This window comes from Tachyglossus aculeatus, chromosome 5 (genome assembly GCF_015852505.1).
Source record: "Tachyglossus aculeatus isolate mTacAcu1 chromosome 5, mTacAcu1.pri, whole genome shotgun sequence".
Taxonomy (NCBI): Eukaryota; Metazoa; Chordata; class Mammalia; order Monotremata; family Tachyglossidae; genus Tachyglossus; species Tachyglossus aculeatus.
Window position 1 is genome coordinate 59,648,469 of NC_052070.1, and position 22,536 is coordinate 59,671,004.

Consider the following 22,536-nt stretch of genomic DNA (forward strand, 5'->3'; position numbering starts at 1 on the left):
CCCCAGGATTGCAGACCAATCCTAAATTTCTCCCCCGCCTAGTTTTAGCAGTTTTGGGGGTTGGCTCTCTTCCTTTCGACAGTTATTCACCGAACTCTCCCACCCCTTCCCCCTAAAAGGTGATCTGGTTGGGACGCTGGGGAAATTTTCGAGTTTTGCTTTCAAATGATGTGTAAGGTACTGAAGTGTTCTTTCATATAAAGACTAACACAAGAAAGGGGACACTGTCTTTAATAAAGTTTGGAATTAAAAAGTCACTTAATAAAATTTGTATAGCTGTATCACATCAAAAAGTTTACATGCAGGTCATAGTCCTCCCTTTTTTTCCATAGAAAATGAAAAGATGCATGTTAAAACCCACAGGGCATCTGCCTTTGCCAGTTCTGCTGTGTGCTGAAGGGGCTGCCTGAAGCAAATTTAAGTTAATCAAAAAACAAACCTCTGAGAGTATCAAACATGTCAAAATAATTTCCAACTAACAATTAAAATATATATATGTGTATATATATATATATTCGTATTTATAATTCCAGGCCCTTGAGAGAAATCACGATAGTTAAGAACAAAGTTTTGAGTCATTATGAGAGAGTCCAACTTGAACACCTCCTGGTGAGATGCGGTTCGGAAACTGGCATTGGAACCCCACACCCTGATGGGAATTTTGAAGACACCTGCTGTACCGAGGCTCGGTCCTTAGAGGAGGGAGCAAAAATTGGGGCCAGGGAACGGATTTCTGATTCCCTTGCTGATTTGGGTTGGGCGGGAGGGAAGGGGGTGGCCAGCAACCCCCGGGGGCAGCCCCCCATGACCGGAGGTCCGTACCTCAGGGGGCTTCAGAGGTATCGTCATGGACGTAGCACATTTACGGAACGGAAAACAACATCCAGCTGGCTTCCCTTTCCCTTTTATTTGCAGCTCCTGGGGTGGCAGGGCCCACGGGAGAGGGGGACGGGGTCAACTTGCAGCCGCCGACTAACCCCCCGTCCCCTCCCCACCCGCTGCAGGGGGGGAAGCCTTTAACCCCACACCGCCCTGCCATTCTCATCAATTCAAAAACACCCGACAGTCCCCCGAAAGAACTCAATGCAATTTGGTTAGAACGCCAGTTTCTTCAGAGAACCTCTGTGACATTTCGGTTACAGACAATCGAAGCTCCTTTTTAAAAAAAGAAAATCTGACTCCCTCGTAATTATCTATTTTATATGAAGAAAAAAGGCATTGTTACAATGGCTCAAAAACCGTTCTTGAATTTATGGGTGGAGCGGTGGGTTCAGTTCGGCTTCTAACTAGCGAATGTCTTTCCCATGTCTTCCTTCCCTCGGTATTTCCTCTTGCCGTGTGTGAACGGGATATACCTGTACTTTATCATATGCTGCGGAGAAAGAGACAGCGGTTATTCCATGCCAAAACAGCTGCTGCGCAGACGAGAAAACCCCCACTTCGGGCCGGGGACCAAACTTTTTAAGCCCATAAAAGGCTGCTTAATTAGCACATCGACAGAACGAACGCTAACCGCCTCTTTTGTTTCACCACGTTTAACAAGTGTTTGCTTATTTTTCCTGGGACTTTATACTGAAGCGATACTTCTGTTCCACTGAATACTCCTACTTATCTGTTTTTCACGTTCAGAGGCGACAACTGTTAGTGAGCTTCGTTCGGATCACGTGTGCAAGCCTGATGGGTGACCGTATTTTGGGGAAAGATGAGTATTATTGGAGAATGTGCAACAGCCACTCGGAAAAAGCTTACAAATTTACCTTAGGATGGAAGGGTGTAAAAAAAACGATGTGTTAAAGCGCTTACTGCGTGTCAAGCGCTGTTCCAAGCGCTGGGGTAAATACAAGCTCATCAGGTTATATACAGTCCCCTTGTCCCACATGGGGCTCACAGTCTTAATCCCCACTTTACAGATCATCATCATCACCAATCGTATTTATTGAGCGCTTACTGTGTGCAGAGCACTGTACTAAGCGCTTGGGAAGTACAAATTGGCAACAATGAGGGAACTGAGGCACAGAAGTCACACAACACACAAGTGGCGGAGCCAGGATTAGATCTCAGATCTAATTAGGCCGTGCTGCTCTCTTTTGCGGGCATAAAAGACCGATACAGCCCTATTTTGGGATACGTTTTTAAATCCCATATTCAGATCATGAGTTATTTCCCAGCTAAGTCTCTGTCTCACAACATTTTTAGAGATTTCAATTAATAAAACTTTTTTTCTTGGTCAACACAGCCCGCAACCCCATTTTTGAGGACCTAAGTATTTGGTAGGCAAATAGAAGCAGATTTTGTTACATCAATGATATAATCAGAATCCATCCTCTAACCAGATCAACCAACTGAACTCTGAAGGCACACTTAAGTCCCAATGAGGTGCGTAAGTCTCCCACTGGGTCCACGATAGGCAGACCGCCAGGGAAGTTTGAAAAATATCTCTACTTGTTGCCTGATCCTGTTTTCTGCTTAGGGGCAGGAGGAATCCCCAAGAAACAAAACTGCGAGTGAGAGCAATCCAGCCCAGTTCACCAGCGATCGAAGTGACCTTTGGACACTAGACTGTATGCTCGTGGTGGACACGGTTATATTGTTTAACTACAGACCACACAATTACAGATATGTCCACAAAGTGCTGTGGGGATGGGGGCGAATGAAGGGAGCAAGTCAGGGCGACGCGGAAGGGATGGGAGAAAGGGAAAAGGAAGGCTTAATCAGGGAAGGTCTCTTGGAGGAGCTGTGCCTTCAGTGAGGTTTTGAAGGTGTGGAGGGGAAGAGGGATTGTCTGCTGGATCTGAAGAGGGAGTGAGTTCCAGGCCGGAGGCAGGATGTGGGCAAGAGGTCAGGGGGGAAACTGAGGTACGGTGAGAAGACTGGCATTACAGGGGCAAAGTGTGCGGGCTGGGTTGTAGTAAGAGAATAGTGTGAGGGAGGAGAGGGCTTTAAAGCCAGCCGTGAAGAGTTTCTGTTTGATCCGGAGGAGGATGGGCAACCACTGGAGATTTCGCTAGGCCACATTACTGGGGCGGCAGGTCCCTGGGGACAGCCTTTTGTACCTCATTGGACTGGAAGGACTGTGAGGGACAGTGGTAATAATAATAATAATAATGGCATTTATTAAGCGCTTACTATGTGCAAAGCACTGTTCTAAGCGCTGGGGAGGTTACAAGGTGATCAGGTTGTCCCTCGTGGGACTCACAGTCTTAATCCCCATTTTACAGATGAGGTAACTGAGGCCCAGAGAAGTTAAGTGACTCGCCCAAAGTCACACAGCTAAGTGGCAAAGCCGGGATTTGAACCCGTGACCTCTGACTCCAAAGCCCGGGCTCTTTCCACTGAGCCATGCTGCTTCTCGAGTAACGGTAGTAATGGTATCGCTCGCCCAGGGTCCTCCAGACCTGGGCCCCTCCACCTGGCTTGGACTCCACCTCGAGATCAGCCAGGCTGGCAGCAGGGGGGTGGGTGGGGGACCGAACCTGAGATGCCGCCTCTCTTTCAGGATCGTCTCTATCTGTTGCCGAATTGTAATAATAATAATAATAATGATGATGGTATTTGTTAAGCGCTTACTATGTGCAAAGCATGTTCTAAGCGCTGGGGAGGTTACAAGGTGATCAGGTTGTCCCACCTGGGGCTCACAGTTTGAATCCCCATTTTCCAGATGAGGGAACTGAGGCACAGAAAGAAGTTGTGACTTGCCCAAAGTCACACAGCTGACAGTTGGAGGAGCCATGACCTGTGACTCCGAAGCCCGGGCTCTTTCCACTGAGCCACGCTGCTGCTTGTACTTTCCAAGCACTTAGTACAGTGCTCTGCACACAGTAAGCACTCAATAAATACGATTGAATGAATGAATCAGTTGCCCATAATGTTTCAGGAAGCCTACTACCTTCCTTGTAGTTTGGGGCAATCCCAATCCTCTCAAAAACCCGGCTCAGTAGAGCACCCGCGCCTAATGCACACGAGGGACATCTGGTTTGTAACTCCACCCGAAATCCTCTAACCGGGTTTAATCCCTCCTCGTGGCACTTTACCTTGATTTGCCTCTTCATAGTAATACAGAATAGCATGATGAAGTACATCACAAGGATTGGCCAGAATACTGGGACGTTGAAAGCTTCAAAGAAGGTACATACCATGGCAACAAGGATGCCCTTTGTAGCAGAGTGCCTTTCGAAAGAAAAACCAAAAAAGAACGATTAACCCCTCTAGCTTTAAAGCCCCGATTCCTTGCCGCCGACCTTCTGATGCGAGCGATTCTCCAAGACGCTAATCTCACGCAGGAAAACTCAAGTAGCATCAATTATTTTGGGAGAGACTTAATAATAATAACGATGGCATTTGTTAAGCACTTACTCTGTGCAAAACACAAGTGCCGGGGGGGATACAAGGTGATCAGGCTGTCCCACGTGGGGCTCACAGTCTTAATCCCCATTTTACGGAGGGGGTAACTGAGGCTCAGAGAAGTTAAGTGACTTGCCCAAGGTCACACAGCAGACATGTGGCAGAGCTGGGATTCGAACCCACGACCTCTGACTCCAAAGCCTGCGCTCTTTCCACTGAGCCGCGTAGCTGCAAATCCATCTACACTGAACGCCACGCACTGCCCTGGATATATACCTGGATATATATATATATACCCTGCATATATACCTGTATATATGCATATTTGTACATATTCATTACTCTATTTATTTATTTTACTTGTACATATCTATCCTATTTATTTTATTTTGTTAGTATGTTTGATTTTGTTCTCTGTCTCCCCCTTTTAGACTGTGAGCCCACTGTTGGGTCGGGACTGTCTCTATGTGTTGCCAATTTGTACTTCCCAAGCGCTTAGTACAGTGCTCTGCACATAGTAAGCGCTCAATAAATACGATTGATTGATTGATTGATTGCCCTGAGGGAGCACTGCTTTGCTGCAGCCAGGTTTCCTTCCCGAACTTCCAAGAGACGCTCCCACAGGAATCAAACCAATAACAGCTCCTAGGAGGACAGTCAGACCCCCTGCAATAGTGGGCAAGAGACACACACCCACGGAGCTCAGCTCAGGCAAACGTCCGCTATGTGCTTTGGCAATACCACGATAGCAGAATTAGGGAAAGTTTTTACGCTCGTGTGAATTAGTACTACCCCATGAATTTTTCTGGAAGTAGGATTTAGAGGATTTAGCAGCCCCCACTATAGGAAAATTGGGCAGCTCTCTCTCTAACCCCAGTTGAGGGGTGCAAGCACCTGTCTCCCCAATTAAGAAATCACCCCAGTGGGTCTGCTATTCCGAGTTAATACTCGACAGCTTTCCGGTCCAAGACAAGGCGTTTCCATCCACGTACTCACCAAAATTTAAACTCTGGCAGCCTTCTAATGAAGGGGCGGAATTCCTCATTTTGTTTTGTCGGTAATGAAGGACCATCATCTGAAAAACACGATGCAGAGCCCATGCAAAACCACAACAGCTTTGGATATCTGCTACTCATCAGTCAATGGTACTTATTAAGTGTTTACGGCGTGCAGAAGCCTGAATTAAGGGCTTGGGATAGTACAATCCAATTCAGTTGGTAGACCATCCCTGCCCACAAGGAGCTTACAGTCTCTCTCCTCTAGACTGTAAGAGGGTCAAGAGGGGGAGACGGACAGGGGGAACTGCCAGTATAGACATTCCTCTAGACCTTACACTTCTTGTAGGCAGGGAACATTTCTACCAACTTCTCAAGAGCTTAGAGCAGTGCACAATAAGTAAGCACTCAATAAATATTACTGACTGACTCAACTGAATTATAGAGAGGGGAGATTGGAGAGAATAAGGATATGTACTTAAGTGCCAGGGGGCTGAGGGTAGAGTGAATATCAAGTGCTGAAGAGGTACAGATCTAAGTGCAAAGACAACACAGAAGGGAGGGCAAATATGGGAAATGAGGATTTATTCAGGAAAGGCCTCCAGAAGACGCGATTTTAGGAGGGCTGTGAAGGTGGGGAGAGCTTGGTTTGTCAGATATGAAGGAGAAGGGAGTTCCATGCCAGAGGGAAGATGTGGGCAAGGGAACAGAAGTGAGAAAGAAGAGATCCAGGTACAGTGAGTAGGTTGGCTTGAGAGGGAAAGTGTGAAGGTTGAGTAGTGGTAGATCGATGACACAAGCAGATAGTATGGAGTTTCTGTTGGATGTGGAGGAGGAGGGGCAACCACTGGAGGTTTTTGAGGAGAGGGGAGATGTGGACTGAGTGGTTTTTCAGAAAAATGAAACAGACAGCAGAGTGAAGTGGGGACTAGAGAAGGGAGAGACAGGAGGCAAGGAGGTCGACGAGGAGGCTGAAGCACAAATGGTCAATAACGCTTTAGCCTCCATTATAAATGAGTGATTAAGCCACTCAAAAAGCAAAAGTCACCTGGAAGGTAAAGAAAACATGCAATAATGCTTTTCTCACTGGGTTCAACTCTCTAAGAACACCCAACTGGAGCTCTATTATGGATCTGAGGGGTGCGGGAGGGGTAGGGGGATTTTGGAGGAAAGAACAGTTTTAGCTGCATCGAGCTGCTGCTCATTTCACCTGAATACTTTTCTGGAACGGTCTTCACCGAAATCACATGCTTGAAATGAAATGGTGCAAACCAAAGATAGGTTTCCAGATAAAATACCCCTAGCGTGGCCCAACGATCTCGCCAAGCATTCCATGTTCACGGAGAATTCGGCAGAATTACTTTAGGATAAGCTAGCAAGCGTAGGCCTAACTTGTTTTCCACATTCCTGGTACTGAAAGGGTCGTTGGATCTTTGCCAACTAGGTGAGTCGACCAGAACGACGACTGGTCCATTCATTAGAAAACCAGGTCCTGGACTCAGCTTCAAAGCCACCAAAAGAATCGGAGATGGTCGGAGGGAGGTTTTTCCAGATGTTACTAGGAAACCGTGTGGCTGCGTCTCCTAATTCTCCACTGAACGCTACACTTCTGCAGGCTCACTGACAGGAAATCTGTGATAGGCACACCGTTCGGAAAAGCCCCATGGCAACGCCTGACTGGGTATTACGACCCCCTGGGCGATGCCATCGAGCCTGCCCGTTTGGGGCACCTATGTGAGCTTTCGCCTGGCAGCCGATCACCCTGGCACAAAGGAAAAGCTGCCGACTGGAAGGGGCAAGAAGCTGCCGGCCAGAGGAAAAGACTGGCAGGCCTGTTTGGCCTTCCCACAGGTCCCCACCCGCACACAACACCAAAGAAGGTCTCCACCGTACCTGAGTCTTCCATTAAGGAGGGATCTACCTTTGGCGAGAGGAAAGCTATGAAAAGGTTTAGGTGATAGATTCCCAAGGCATATGTCACAATGTACCAACCCTGGAGGGGGAAGAAGAGAAAAATGAGATTCTGTAATATAGTTTCACCATCAAGCAACGTCAGCATAACAGTTCAACGGCTAGCTTTCAATTTCTTGAGCTATTCTTTCGTGAGATGAAGAGTACTTTTCCTGGATTTCTAAACACCTGTTCTTTCGCCCCCCTTAGACTGTTAGCCCAGTTTTGCAGCAGAGACTGTCTGACCCGACTGTGGTATTTGTTAAGCGCTCTGGGCCGGGTTCTGAATGAAGCGCTGAGGTAGATACAAAATAACTGGATTGGGCACAGTCTCTTTCCCACATAGGGCTCACGGTCTTAACCCCCATTTTACAGATGAGGTAACTGAGGCAGAGAGAGGCAAAGTGACTTGCCCAGGGTCACACAGCAGGTACGTGGCGGACCCAGGATTAGAACCCAGGTCCACTGACTCCCAGAGCTGTGCTCTTTCCATAGGTCACACTGCTCTTCATTCTTATATATCTCCCTCCAGTGCTTAAACAGAGTGCTTGGCACACAGCAAGTGCTTAACAGAAGCCACAATTTTCATTATTACTACTACTACTACATTCTGGACTGAGGCAAAGTTTCAAAGACAATTCTTTCAGGCACCGGCTGCTGTTTTCTTTTCCCGTTGAAAGTGCTCACCCTCTGAGTTTTTAAGACCTTTCCTTGTTCTGACTTTGTTGCCGACTTTTCCCTGGATGCCCGTCTCCACCCCGCACCTTGGAGGTATGAAATTCTGTGCGGGTGCTCAGTCTACGAGGCAGCGAGAGCAGCTATCTTTACCCCCATTTTACAGACGAGGACAGTGAGGCCCACAGAGGCTAGGGGACTTGCTCCAAGTCAGCCGACAAGCAGCCCAGCTGGGGACGAGAACTTCGGTCCCCGGTCCCGTCTAAAAATGGTCAGCTTTGGTCGGGGCTCTACCAACCCCTCCTAGGCCCACGGCGTTGCCTCCAGAGAAGGGAGAGCCCTGGGGTGGCAGCCGACAGGTGGCAAAGGCCTTGGCATCCAAGCTCTAGCCGGCTGCCAGGAACGCAGACCGTTTGGCCTGGCCTGCCGCCGCCACCGTGGGGACCGGGGAAGGTGGAAAAGGTGGGGTCACGAAGGCTTTCGTCCACAAGGACACAATGACTCTTCCAGATGAAATGTTAAATGTCGAGAAATCCAAACGAGAGACGCCAGCCCATCGTTTCGGGGGGAGACCAGAAAAGAGAAAACGTGAACCTGTGTCTGCTAGAGCCCCGCTCGGGCCGGGGTTGGCTGGTGGGCCCCTTGCCGCCTTGGCTGCCAGGCCGGGCCGTGGAATAACGGCATCAGAGAAGCGGGGTGACTTGCCCAAGGTCATACGGCAGGCAAGTGGCAGAGCCGGGATTAGAAACCATGACCTTCTCCCAGGCCTGTGTCCTATCCACTACGATACGCTGCTTCTCCCATGAGAAGCAGCCCAGGCTCCTCGAAGTCAGAGTATCTGGGTTCCAATCCTGGCTCTGCCATTTGCCTGCTGGATGACTTGAGGCAAGTCACAATGTTCTCTGTGCCTCCGTTTCCTCATCTGCAAATTGGGACTACAATACCTGTTCTCCCTCCTTATACGGTGCGGTGAGCCCCAGGTGGAACGGGGACTACTGTGACCTGACTGATTTGTCTCTACCCCTGCCCTTAGAACAACGCTTGACACATAGTACACACTTAGCATATTATTACTAGGCAGTGATGGGGGAGAGGGGGGAAGAGGTGTTTACAGTTGGATTCTCATTTAGTAGTCTCAGAAAAATCAATCTTTCAAAACTTTTGGTAAACTCAACACTTGGTTTAGTAGCTAATTTCATTCATCAATAAAATAATTTCACAGGTCTATTAGTTGACTTTTTTGTGGCTTTTAATCTTCACTCACTACCCAGACAAATGCCCTAAGAGCAGCTCCTAGCCAGCTCTCAAATCAATCAATCAATCAATCCTACTTATTGAGTCCTTACTGTGTGCCGAGCACCCTACTAAGCGCTTGGGAGAGTACAATAATAATAGTGGCATTTGTTAAGCGCTTACTATGTGCCAAGCACCGTTCCAAGCTCTGAACTCAACAATATAACAGACACATTCCCAGGTGGACTTTCCTGGGCCAGCGCACTCTCAAATAAAGATTTTCCCGGGCTGGCTGGAGAGCAAAGAAGCTAGGGATGCCTAGATAGATGCTTGGGAGCAGAGCCACCCATGAGACAAAGACACCCACACCCAGGGCCTTCCGGCTGCACAAAGCTTACTTTGCTAGAAACAAGCCCTTTCCCACTGGAGTCCAGAAGAGCGAGCAGCGGAAACACCAGCTGTTCTCCCGGGACTCAAATCCCAGCTGCGATTCCACTTGTGGGAGTATCCGACTCAGCTCGCTGACAAGTTTACCAACTCATCACATTCCCTATCTCTCCGGTCCTAGCACTCCTTCCCGAGGGTTTCTCTCATGAGGCTGGAGGGCAGTAAGACAGGAGCTCCAAGGTTGAACTATACCCCATAGGGCACATAGCCTTAAATTCGAATTTAGCCCCCCCCGCCGACTGTAAAGGCCTGAGTACAGGACATTACATACAGCAGATACCCAATAAATACCCTCATTCATTCAATCATATTTATTGAGTGCTTACTGTGCTCAGAGCGCTGTAATAATAATAAAAATAATAATAATAATAATAATAATAATAATCATGGCATTTGTTAAGCGCTTACTACGTGCAAAGCACTGTTCTAAGCGCTGGGGGGGATATAATGTGATCAAGTTGTCCACGTAGGGCTCACAGTCTTAATCCCCATTTTTACAGATGGGGTAACTGAGGCTCAGAGAAGTTAAGTGACTTGCCCAAGGTCACACAGCAGACTTGTGGTGGAGCCGGAATTCGAACCCACGACCTCCGCCTCCAAAGCCCGGGCTCTTCCCACTGAGCCACGCTGCTTCTCTTCGTGTACTAAGTGCTTGGGAGAGTACAATATAACACTAAACAGAAATGTTCCCTGCCCACAATGAGTTTAAAGTCCACAACTGGACAGCTGGAAAAGCAGCGCGGCTTGGTGGAAAGAGCATGGGATTAGGAGTCAGAGGCCGTGGGTTCTAATCCCAGCTCTGCCACTTTTCAGCTGTGTGACTTTGGGCAAGTCACTTCACTTCTCTGTGCCTCAGTCACCTCATCTGTAAAACTGGGATTAAGTCTGTAAGCCCCACAGGGGACAACCTGATTACCTTGTATCTACCCCGATGCTTAGAACAGCGCTTGGCACATAGTAAGCACTTAACGAATACCATAATTATTATTACTACCACTAAAATGAGGAGCAGGCAGCAAATCAACAGAATGGGAACGGGAACTCTACTCCTGGCTCGGCCACTAATTCAAGTCCCAGCCCTCCTGGGACCCATTTCTTTTTCTGTTATGAGAATCCAATCACCTCCTTTGCATTAGGGGGGTCTTTAAACCCCGCAGTAAAGAAGTATGCATTCATTCAGCATTCATTCATGCATTCACTCAGCGGCTACGAAGTAGTCATCCCACTGCTAACTACACTCACAACCCTGATCAACCGCCTCTCCATTCGAGGCTCACACTGGGCTGGAATGTAGTCTGGGTGTCCGTTTTAACCCTCTTTCAGCACCCGGGCTCCCGAGTCCTTTTAATCCTGCACCTTGCTACTCTTCTCCTCAAGAAAGGCAACTCCCTACTTTAGCCTTGCTCAGAGCCAAGTACCGAGAAGGTCAAAGGGTTTAATGACTGGAAGATTAGTTCTTAAAGACCAATATAATTACTCAGGGCCTGGAGGTTATAAACTGATCTCGATCAAAATTATCCTTCTTTAAAGTGGGAGTTCGCTGGCTTGAGAGAAGCAGTGTGGTCTAGTGGCAAGAGCACGGACTTGGGAGTCTGAGGTCTTGGGATCTAATCCCGGCTCCGTCACTTATCTGCTGTGTGACCTTGGACAAGTCACTTAACTTCTCTGTGCCTGTTACCTCATCTGTAAAATGGGGATTGAGACTGTGAGCCCCATGTGGAACAGGAACTGTGTCCAACCTGATTGCCTTCTATCTACCCCAGTGCTTAGAACAGTGCTTGGCACATAGTAAGTGCTTAGGAAACGCCATAATTATAACTGATAGAAACTCATGACTTTCTAGGAGGAGATAAAGGTCTGAGAAAACCTTTGCTCTTTCCCTCCTCTCAAAGATCCTAAGAGCCACCTGGGTGTAACCAGCTTGAGGCTCAGGAACTGGCACTTGGGAAGTGACAACCTGTTGCTAGTTTACAAGAGGAAAGGCAACAACCACGTTTCAGATTAACTATCCCCACCAGGAACAGGCACACAGCTTTCCCCTTCCAAGCCTCAGGGTGGGTATCCACTCATAATAATTGGGACCTTCGTTTAGCAAGCGTGGTATTCAGTTTTGAGTCACTGAGTAGACCGTACGCTCGTTGTGGGCAGGGAATGTGTCTGCTACATTGTGTTGTACTCTTCCAAGCGCTTAGTACAGTGCCCAGCACTCAGGAAGCACTAATTTAATACAACTGAGTCGTATTAATGACCCTATAGGTCATTCATGAGCATGTTCCAGAAACTTCCATGAAATGGTTTGTTGTTGCAATCAGTACCCTAATACTTCCGCACTTCAGAAACAGCCTCCTTTAAACTCCAAATTTCAGAGTTACTATAATGGCATTTACCTTTCACCTTAAACAGCTTTCCATTAAGTGGCTTAGGATGCTCTTCAAGGACCCAAACATCCTTGAATTCCACCCAGGATCAATCAATCAAGGGTATTTATTGAACACTTATTATACAGCGTATTTATTCATTCCTTCAGTCGTATTTATTGGGCGCTTACCGTGTGCAGAGCACTGTATTAAGCACTTGGGAAAGTACAATACAACAATAAACAGTGACATTCCCTGCTCATAACAAGCTCAGAGGCTAGAAGCAGGAGACAGACATCAATACAAATGAATAAAATGACAGATATATACATAAATTCCGTGGGGCTGGGAGGCGGGGGAAGAGCAAAGGGAGCGAGTCAGGGTGATGCAGAAGGGAGTGGGAGATGAGGAAAAGTGGGGCTTAGTCTGGGAAGGCCTTTTGGAGGAGATTACCTTCAATAAGGCTTGGGTTGGGGGAGTGTGATTGTCTGTCGGATTTGAGGAGGGAGGGCATTCCAGGCCATTGGCAGAACGTGGGCCAGAGGTCGGCGGCGAGTACTGTACTGTACTAAGCACTTGGGAGAGTACAATACAATAGAATTAGTGGAGAAGTTCCCTGACTACAGTGAGCTTAGTCTGGAGATCAATCGATCAATCAATCGTATTTATTGAGCGCTTACTGTGTGCAGAGCACTGTACTAAGATGCCTGGAAGCCAGTGACTGTCTAAAACCCTTTGTCCCTTAGCTTTTTGGGATTTTACCGGTGGTGGGTTTGTCAACTGCGGGTTTTTCCTGGGTGGAAAAGGAAAGCAGGCTAGAGTCCAGGGGCAATTGGGGGAAGATTTAATCTGGAAAAAAGGACCTCCCTGAGATGTTTGGAAAAGCCTTAGCAAACTCAGGGAAAAGGGCTGCGAGTTCCTTCAAGAGGCAGATTTCTTGCCCCACCAATTCTAGACTGCAAGGTCATTGTGGAAAGGGAATGCGTCTACCAACCCCGCTATATTGTACTCTCCCAAGTGCTTAGTACAGTGCTCTGCACGCAGTAAGTGCTCAATACCATCGATTGCTTAAAATTTCCCAAATTGCTCTTGGTGCCTGCAGTACATTCTAGAGCTTCTCACATGAGAAGCAGCGTGGCTCAGTGGAAAGAGCACAGGCTTTGGAGTCAGAGGTCACGGGTTCGAATCCCAGCTCTGCCAACTGTCAGCTGTGTGACTGGGCAAGTCACTTCACTTCTCTGGGCCTCAGTTACTTCATTTGTAAAATGGGGATTAAGACTGTGAGCCCCCCCCGCGGGACAACCTGATCACCTTGTAACCACCCCAGCGCTTAGAACAGTGCCTTGCACATAGTAAGCGCTTAATAAATGCCATTATTATTATAAGACTGTGAGCCCCCTGTGGGACAACCTGATCACCTTGTAACCACCCCAGCGCTTAGAACAGTGCTTTGCACATAGTAAGCGCTTAATAAATGCCATTATTATTATTATTATTAAGACTGTGAGCCCCCTGTGGGACAACCTGATCACCTTGTAACCTCCCCAGCACTTAGGACAGTGCTTCGCACATAGTAAGCACTTAATAAATGCCATCATTATTATTCTCATAGAAACAACCCTGAGACGGTGTCGCCCTTGAAGACTGACACCCTCTAAACCATCTGAATCACAAAGAACTATTCATTTTTCTATTACGACCAGAGGCAAGGCAGATTCTACTTTTATCTGAAATCTGGGATGGGCTGGAAAGGGACATTGTTTTCGGGACTGAAGGGTTATATTCTAGTATCTGCTGGAAGCGGCAACAAACAGAAGGGACAGCTTTAAGGACATTCCTCAAGATATTCCAAACTAAACTTGCTGCTTAACAAAACAGACCAGTGGGTCTCCACCTCCTCTAGAAAACCGATCGGTAGATATGTGGACTTAAGGTCCCCTAAAGGAGGTCAATTCTAACATCTGGGATAGAAACCACTGGACTGTACGCTCGTCACGGGCAGGGACCGTGTCCGCTGAGTCTGTGTGTTGCATTCTCCCAAGATCCTTGTCCAGTGCTCTGCACACAGTATAAGCTCAATAAATACGATTGATTGATATTAATCTCTCAAAGGAAGACTGACCCACCATCTCAGAGGCTGCCCGGGGTGAAGAGCTTCTGCTCTGAACCTTGCTTCTCCTTCAAGAGACAACTCCCAACTACAGGCTTGCTCATCGCCATATAACTCAGAAGTTCAAAGCGTTTAATGACTGCAATCACCAGTTGGCAATTTCCACTCCAATACCCAGCTTGTACCACCGAGGGAAAGTGTTATTTCATTGGCATTTGCATTTTTGCTTTTCCTACCTGCAATAGATACACTCTAATCATATAGATGAAACTTAGACCCAGAGTGGCAACCCATCGCACTGCTGTGTAAGGAGTAGATTTGTCTAACCAAGACTGGTATATCTATAAAAGACAAACAAAAGAAAAAGTTATATGCCGAACATGGCCCCTTCGACCCACAAACCAACAATTTTTCAAACTCTGGAAGAATATCTTTTCTTGCTATGTCTGTTAAATCACCCCATATGTAAATGCCTTTTTAAAGTTCAGTTAAACAGCAGAATTAGATCAAGCTACATCACAACTACAAACTCTGAAGAATGGAAAAATCCATCTTGATTTTTAATAAATAGTGCTCCGGAGGAAATAATCATGGTTTCCAAATGCAGTAATATACACATATGTAACTCTGCCAGTAAAAGTACACACAGAGTGGTCTTTGATACAGACTTTGAAATTTACGGTACACTCAGTTCTCTAATATCGTATCAGTGAGGTTCCTGGAGTACCCATGTTAAGGATAGCTCAACCTATTGTACATGGACTTAACCAACACCAAACAAGCAACTATTTCTTTCTACATCATAATCGCACTCTCTCCGGATGTGTGTTGGAGAAAATATTCCCTTACTCCCTAACAGTGTTCTAATCAAATGCGTAGTACAAACAAGTTTTGAGGAAGGACTGCATATATGCATATGTTATGTATTCATAATTTTGTTTGCTCAACTTCTCCAAATTTCAGTTCCTTTACTCAAGAATAACTTTTGGGTACAAATTATTTGTTCTTTTATCCAACCTGTCCGAGTCTTGTGAAGAATCTGAACACCACCGAAGGCTTCCCATGAACGGAATCGCCAACGCTGTCCCCTTCTGACATTCTGTTGCTGTGGGGAAAATAAAAATCCCGAACTACTTAGGACAGAGAAAACCAAACAGTTTCATCTTTCAAGCTTTCTACTATTTTTGTAAACATTAGACTGTGAGCCCGTTGTCGGGTAGGGACCGTCTATATATGTTGCCGATTTGTACTTCCCAAGCGCTTGGTACAGAGCTCTGCACAAAGTGCTCAATAAATGAATGAATGAATCAGATTTTTCTCTCAAAAAAAAAAAAGATATCTTCCTGAAAAACTTTAACCCAATTGATCCCTTTTTATCTCTGTAGAATACTATGAAGACATATTATCTCATTTTGATGAGACAACTTGGATGATGGGAAAATGGAAAGTATAAAACCCAATGGATCTAACAACTTCAGGTACTAGAACTGTAATGACGCAGGAACTGTGGACTAAGTTCTTGATGATGAGAAAAAAGAAAATCTATTCTCTCTCCCACCCAATCTCAAGAAAAGAACTGCTAAACTCATCTGGGACCAGAACTTTGTGTTCACTGCCAAGGCCCGATGCCAGGATTTTGTGGCAATCCGTTGATGATGCCCTTGGCATATAGGCAGGACACTTTTCAGCACTGTTAGGGATATTTTATGTCACCATCTGTTCAGGGAAGGCGTCAAGAGTGGAAACAAGAGGTGGCTGGCTTTGCTCTTGCACTTGCTCACTTTATTCACCCACCCCTCAGCCCCACGGCACTAGTGTCCTTACCCTTAATTTATATTAATGTCTGTCCCCGCCTCTAGACTGTTAGCTTATTGTGGGCAGGGGACATGTCTACCAACTATTATGTTGTATTCTCCCATGTGCTGAGTACAGTGGTCTGCACAAAGTGCTCAATAATAATAATAATAATAATTATGGTATTTGTTAAGCACTTACAATGTGCCAGGCACTGTACTAAGCGCTGGGGTGGATACAAGCAAATCAGGTTGGGCAGTCCCTGTCCCATGTGGGGCTCAAAGTCTTAATCCCCGTTAAGATGAGGGAACCGAGGCCCAGAGAAGTAAAGTGACTTGCCCAAGGTCACACAGCAGACAAGCGGCAGGGTGGGGATTAGAACCCATGACCTGCTGGCTCCTAGGCCTGTACTAGAGAAGCAGCGTGGGTCAGTGGAAAGAGCACGGGCTTTGGAGTCAGAGGTCATGGGTTCAAATCCCGGCCCCGCCACTTGTTAGCTGTGTGACATTGGGCAAGTCACTTAACTTCTCTGGGCCTCAGTTCCCTCATCTGTAAAATGGGGATTAAGACTGTGAGCCCCCTGTGGGACAACCTGATCACCTTGTAACCTCCCCAGTGCGTAGAACAGTGCTTTGCACATAGTAAGCGCTTAATAAATGCCATTATTATTATTATTATTATTACTCTATCAGGCCATGCTGCTCAATAAATAAGCTCATTATTTTCATTATCATTATAATGCTATAATGCTCATTATCTTGCCCGTGCAAGAGGTACTCTCCCAAGCGCCTAGTACAAGTGTTCTGCACGTGGTAAGCACTCAAGCTCGTGATGGGCAGGGAACGTACACGCTAATCCTGCTGTACTCTCTCAAACGCTTAGTACAGTGTTCTGCATATAGTAAGAGCTCAATACCACTGATCGGTTGGTAATAAATATGACTCATTAATTTTCAGGCCACTAGATATACTGCTCTGCATATAGTAAGCACTCAATAAATACCATCGATCGATTGATAATAAATACGACTGATTAATTTGTTGGGCTTCAGTGAGCAGACATGACTGTCCGACCGATCTGTGGGTGGGTGGGCAGACGGGGGGAGAGGGGCAATCTCAGAAAATGGAGCAGGACACCTTCCTGCCTTTCTCAGAGGGAGCTGCAATACGGCTGCGTCTTCCAGACTGAGATCTTTGTGCTCCTCCAATTCACTCCCTGGCAAGGACAAGAAGTGGAAGGATCCCAAGGGTGGAAACCCTAACACAAGAGCTGCAGCAGGGGCAGACTGAGGCCCATGACGCCGGCTTGAAGCGCTTCGATTATTGAGACGCTCAGAACTCCGACAAGGCCAGTAATATTTTCAATCACACCTCATAAAACCCTCCAAGTTCCTTTTCCGGAGCCTCCGAACATCCCTGGGAAACAGGCAGTCAGTATAAACGTGAAGCGGCCTAGTCTAGAGGAAGGAATCGGAAGACCTCAGTTTGTTTCAGTTCCGCCTCTAGCAGTGTGCCCTCAGCCAAGTCTCTAAACTTCTGTACTTCTGTACTTCTGAAACAAACTTCAAACTTCATAAAACAATACCTGCCTCAGTTTACCTCACAAGAGTGCCGGGAGCCCAAATGCCCATAGGTACAGGCATGCTGAGCTTCTCTAAAACAAAGGGGTAAGAGAAGCAGCGTGGCTCAGTGGAAAGAGCATGGGCTTTGGAGTCAGAGGTCATGGGTTCAAACCCCAGCTCGGCCAATTGTCAGCTGTGTGACTTTGGGCAAGTCACTTAACTTCTCTGTGCCTCAGTTACCCTATCTGTAAAATGGGGATTAAGACTGTGAGCCTCACGTGGGACAACCTGATCAACTTGTATCTACCCCAGCGCTTAGAACAGTGCTTTGCACATAGTAAGCGCTTAACAAATACCAACATTATTATTATTACTATAAACTCAAGGTAGTAAATTGAGGTCACCACAGCCTGGAAATGCCTAGAATAAAATACAGCCTTCATTAGAACCAAACACTACACCAAGCTGCCTTCTTAATGGGCTCCTCTGGAAAAGTCATCTCTGTGGAAAACTGCAAATTTCCCTTTTCGCCATGGAAGTTGGAGTTTACACGGCCACGGACTGGCTCTTCAATTGGGAGTGGTGGGTAAACTTGGCAATCCCGTTCGAATTCAATTTAAGAGGAACGATGGACTCTGAGCTGCTCAACTGTGCCACGTCATCAGGTTTCATACTGAGGCAACCTTGCAGGGGAGGACCTGACAGCACACTTCCTGGATCCACCACTGTGGGAGGATCCAAAGTTTAGCTCCATAATCACGCCAGCTGGGTTGGCTCAACGACAATAATTTGGAAGGCTGGAAGATGGAACCAGGGTGAAGGCACACCCTGCATCCTTTGGGCAGTTATTAGCCTTGAATAGATTTCATTTCCACCCTCCTACAGGAGGAGTGCTCTGCTGGACTACAGAGGCTCGACGGACGGGAGAGGACAGTCGGGGAGGTCTGGAAGCCACGGTCACTCTTGCGGCAGCTGCCCCGGGAATACTACCTGACCACTGGTATGGCCGCTTCAACAGACTAGTACGACCTGCCCCTACTGCTGCCAGCTTTCTGGGGTGAAAATCGCACCAAGAATGGCAGGAAAGGAAGAGAGCCCGGGAGGATCGGGGTGCCAGCCCCCTCCGGGAATGGACAACTGACGTCCACTTGCCCAGGGCCCGTCCAAGCCCATTAGCGTCCTGACTACATGGCATGTTTTCTCTGCCCAGGCTTTCATAAAAATGGGAAAACTTTTCATGGCTTTAAAAAAAATAAAAATATAAAAAAAATCCCCAAACAGGCACAGTACAATAACGTTCACAAACACCAGTTTTTTATGCATTAATAAGTGGCTTAACCTCTCTCTGATTAGACCATTAGGGCAATAGCCACATGAGACTTCCTGATGGCGTCTGACAAAATGCCTAATCCTCCAAGAACAGAGCGGAATGTGTAAGACTTGTTGCCTAATCCTCCCACTATTTTTCTGAAAGCCCCTCGTGCCCCTAATTTCCCTTTGGCACATTTTACATCGAACAGACTGAACTGCATTGAGTTCTGGACACCTCCACTGCTGCTTCTAGATTGTTTTAAAAAAAGGCCTATACTAATTGAAAGGATGAATAGAAATACTACTCAAAGCATTTCACAGTATCAGGACAGAGGTATTACAGGATATTTTTGTCATTGCGCACTGTGGACAGGGAACGTACCTATTAACTCTGCTATACTGTACCTTCCCAAGTGCTTAGTTTAGTGCCCTGCACACAGTAAGCACTCAAATACAACTGATTGACTGATAATTTAGTTGTGTCACATGATGACTAGGATAAAAAAAAACTTTCAAAGTACAAAAGCCCTTATTACCCTTCACAACTCAGAAATAAAAACCCAATCTCGATCACCTAATCTTCCAACCCTTAAAAGTCTTAAGGAAGTGATGATACTTGCTTTGTTTCGGCTTTAATGCTAAATCAACGCAGACGGCAAGACAGTGAACAAGTCACCTGGCTGGATCAGCCTTACAAGATAATACGGACCTTGCAAATACAACAAACCTGTAAGGCCACTTTCCATTCTGAAACACAATTGGGTGACAAAAGTGGCCTTATTCATTCAGTCGTATTTATTGAGCGCTTACTGTGTGCAGAGCACTGTACTAAGCGCTTGGGAAGTACAAGTTTGCAATATATAGAGACGGTCCCTACCCAACAGTGGGCTCACAGTCTAGAAGGGGGAGACAAACAAAACATATAAACCAAATAAAATAAATAGAATATATACAAGTAAAATAAATACAGTAATAAATATGTACAAACATATATACATATATACAGGTGCTGTGGGAAGGGAAGGAGGTAAGGTGGGGGGGAGGGGGAGTAGGGGGACCCTTATTCACTAAAGTAACACAGGAGAAAGCAGGAAGACACCAAATCTAATAATACTAATAAAGAGCCTTTTTCTCATCTGAAAGATCACAAAACTCTTTAAGCATGAAGGCAGTTTTTAAACCCTAAAGATCTTGATTTTCATATAAAGAAGAAGAAATACATCTTGGAAAGTGTACTTTACTCTGCAAGTCCTGCGGCTTCCCTCTAGAATGTAAGCCTGTTGTGGGCAGAGAATGTTTCCACTAATTCTGAAATACTGTAATCTCCAAAGCGCTTAGTGCAGTGCTCTGCACAAGGTAAATGCTCAATAAATGCCATCGGCTGATTGATTCACAGACAAAATTTTCATCAACGGAGCAGCTAAAGAACACCCCCCCCCCCCCCCAATAAGTCCGAGAGCTACTGATTTTTCCCCTCTGATTATGTTTCTGGCCATTATGATAGCATCCATTTTTTAAAATATAATAGCATATTACAACTGGAGGCTCAGTGTTACACTTTGATACTTTTCATTCTTTTTAAGCTATTACAAAAAGAACCCCAGATTACGGTACATTTTCCGTTTCATTACTGAACGCTTCATAATAATACCAATTGTATTTGTTAAGTGCTTACTATGGGCTAGGCTCTAATAATAATAATAATAATGGCATTTATTAAGCGCTTACTATGTGCAAAGCACTGTTCTAAGCACTGGTGAGGGTACAAGGTGATCAGGTTGTCCCACAGGGGGCTCACAGTCTTAATCCCCATTTTACAGGTGAGGGAACTGAGGCACAGAGAAGTTAAGTGAATTGCCCAAAGTCACACAGCTGATAGTTGGTGGAGCCGGGATTTGAACCCATGACCTCTGACTCCAAAGCCTGTGCTCTTTCCACTGAGCCATGCTGCTTCTACTGGTATTTTTACCAGTATTTTTACCAGTGCACCTTCTGATTTGATTGAACCGGCCAGGTAAAGAGCTGGGTTGCTCATGGTCACATTAAAACAGAACCACAGAGAAGCAGCGTGGCTCAGTGGAAAGAGCCCGGGCTTTGGAGTCGAGGGTCAGGGGTTCGAACTCCGGCTCCACCACTTGTCAGCTGTGTGACTTTGGGCAAGTCACTTCACTTCTCTGGGCCTCAGTTCCCTCATCTGGAAAACGGGGATGAAGACTGTGAGCCCTCCGTGGGACAACGTGATCTCCTTGTAACCTCCCCAGCGCTTAGAACAGTGCTTTGCACCTAGTAAGCGCTTAATAAATGCCAATTAAAAAAAAAAACCAATACCCCAGCATGATCTGCATGATCAAGCGCTTAGTACAGTGCTCTGCACACAGTAAGCACTCAATAAATACGATTGATGATGATCTGTAATGACTGCACATCAGGAGAACGAAGGTCTAAAGAATGCGGCATATCAGTACTGAGACAAGGAGTCTTCCTGGGTGAGATTTCTAACTGGTTCTTATAACAGAAGGCAGCATAAATTGTATTTATTCCAGCACTTAATTCAGTGCTTGGCACAGAGTAAATGCTTGGAAAGAGCACAGGCCTCGGAGTCTGAGGACCCGGGTTCTAATCCCATCTCCACAACTTGGCTGCGTGACCTTGGGAAAGTCACTTCACTTCTCTGTGCCTCACTTCCCTCATCTATAAAAATGGGACATAAGACCGCGCGTCCCACGTGGGACATGGACTGTGTCCAACTTGATTTGCTTGTATCTACCCCGGCGCTCAGTACAGTCCCTGGCACCTAATAAGCACTTAACGAATACCATTAAAAATACCGGTTGTTATAACTATACATTTATACCAAGGATCAAGCTCAGGGGCTGATCTGGGCCCGCAAGAAAAAGCCAGGGGAGCCAGGGAGGGAAATCAATTCATCTGTGGTATTTATTGGGCACTTACTCTGTGCAGAGCACTGTACTAAGCACTTGGGAGAGGATAAGCCAGACAGGTTCCCTGCCCTTAATGAGTTTACAGTCTAGAGGGGAAAATACTAGTAAAAGTCCCAGCAACCAATCATATTTATTGAATGCCTACTGTGTACAGAGCACTGTACCAAGCACTTGGGAGAGAATGAGCAGACAAGGCTCCCTGCCCTTAATGAGTTTACAGTCTAGAGGGAAAAATGCTAGAAAAAGTCCCTGCAACCAAAAAATCATATTTATTGAGCGCTTACAGCGTGCAGAGCACTGTACTAAGTACCTGGCAGAGAATGAGCAGGCTCTCTACCCATAATGAGCTTACAGCCTAGAGGGGAAAATGCTACAAAAAGTCCCTGCAACCAAAAAATCATATTTATTGAGCGCTTACAGTATGCAGAGCACTGTACTAAGTACCTGGCAGAGAATGAGCAGGCTTTCTACCCATAATGGGCTTACAGCCTAGAGGGGAAAATGCTACAAAAAGTCCCTGCAACCAAAGAATCATATTTATTGAGCGTTTACTGTGTGCAGAGCACTGTATTACGAGTTTGGGAGAGTGCACTACACCGGAGTGGGTAGACACGTTCCCTGCCCACAACGAGATTAGTCCACTAGCATTTGTGAGGGGCATCTACTACTATTCAGTTGTATTTACTGAGCGCTCAGTGCTTGTGGTACAATCCAATGCACCTACGAGAAAGTTGGAAACCCGGGGGGTGGAGGGAGGGAAAAGGGTGTGAGCAGGAGAATGGAAGATTTCCAAAGAGTGGCACTGTCAAAATACGGGGCC

At 46.4% G+C, this 22,536-nt stretch overlaps 1 protein-coding gene across 1 annotated transcript in view; it reads right to left on the bottom strand.

Annotated features, from left to right (window-relative positions):
* Nucleotides 1-214: 214 nt before the first annotated feature.
* RER1 (retention in endoplasmic reticulum sorting receptor 1) overlaps nt 215-22,536 on the bottom strand; it is a 28,598-nt gene continuing 6,276 nt past the window's right edge. The window contains exons 2-7 of the mRNA XM_038747286.1: nt 15,126-15,213; nt 14,345-14,449; nt 7,230-7,329; nt 5,338-5,416; nt 4,032-4,167; nt 215-1,372 (exon numbers count right to left, since the gene is read on the bottom strand). Coding sequence (XP_038603214.1) covers nt 1,283-1,372; nt 4,032-4,167; nt 5,338-5,416; nt 7,230-7,329; nt 14,345-14,449; nt 15,126-15,206 — 591 coding nt within the window. The 5' untranslated portion in view covers nt 15,207-15,213 and the 3' untranslated portion in view covers nt 215-1,282. The remainder of the gene's footprint in view (nt 1,373-4,031; nt 4,168-5,337; nt 5,417-7,229; nt 7,330-14,344; nt 14,450-15,125; nt 15,214-22,536) is intronic.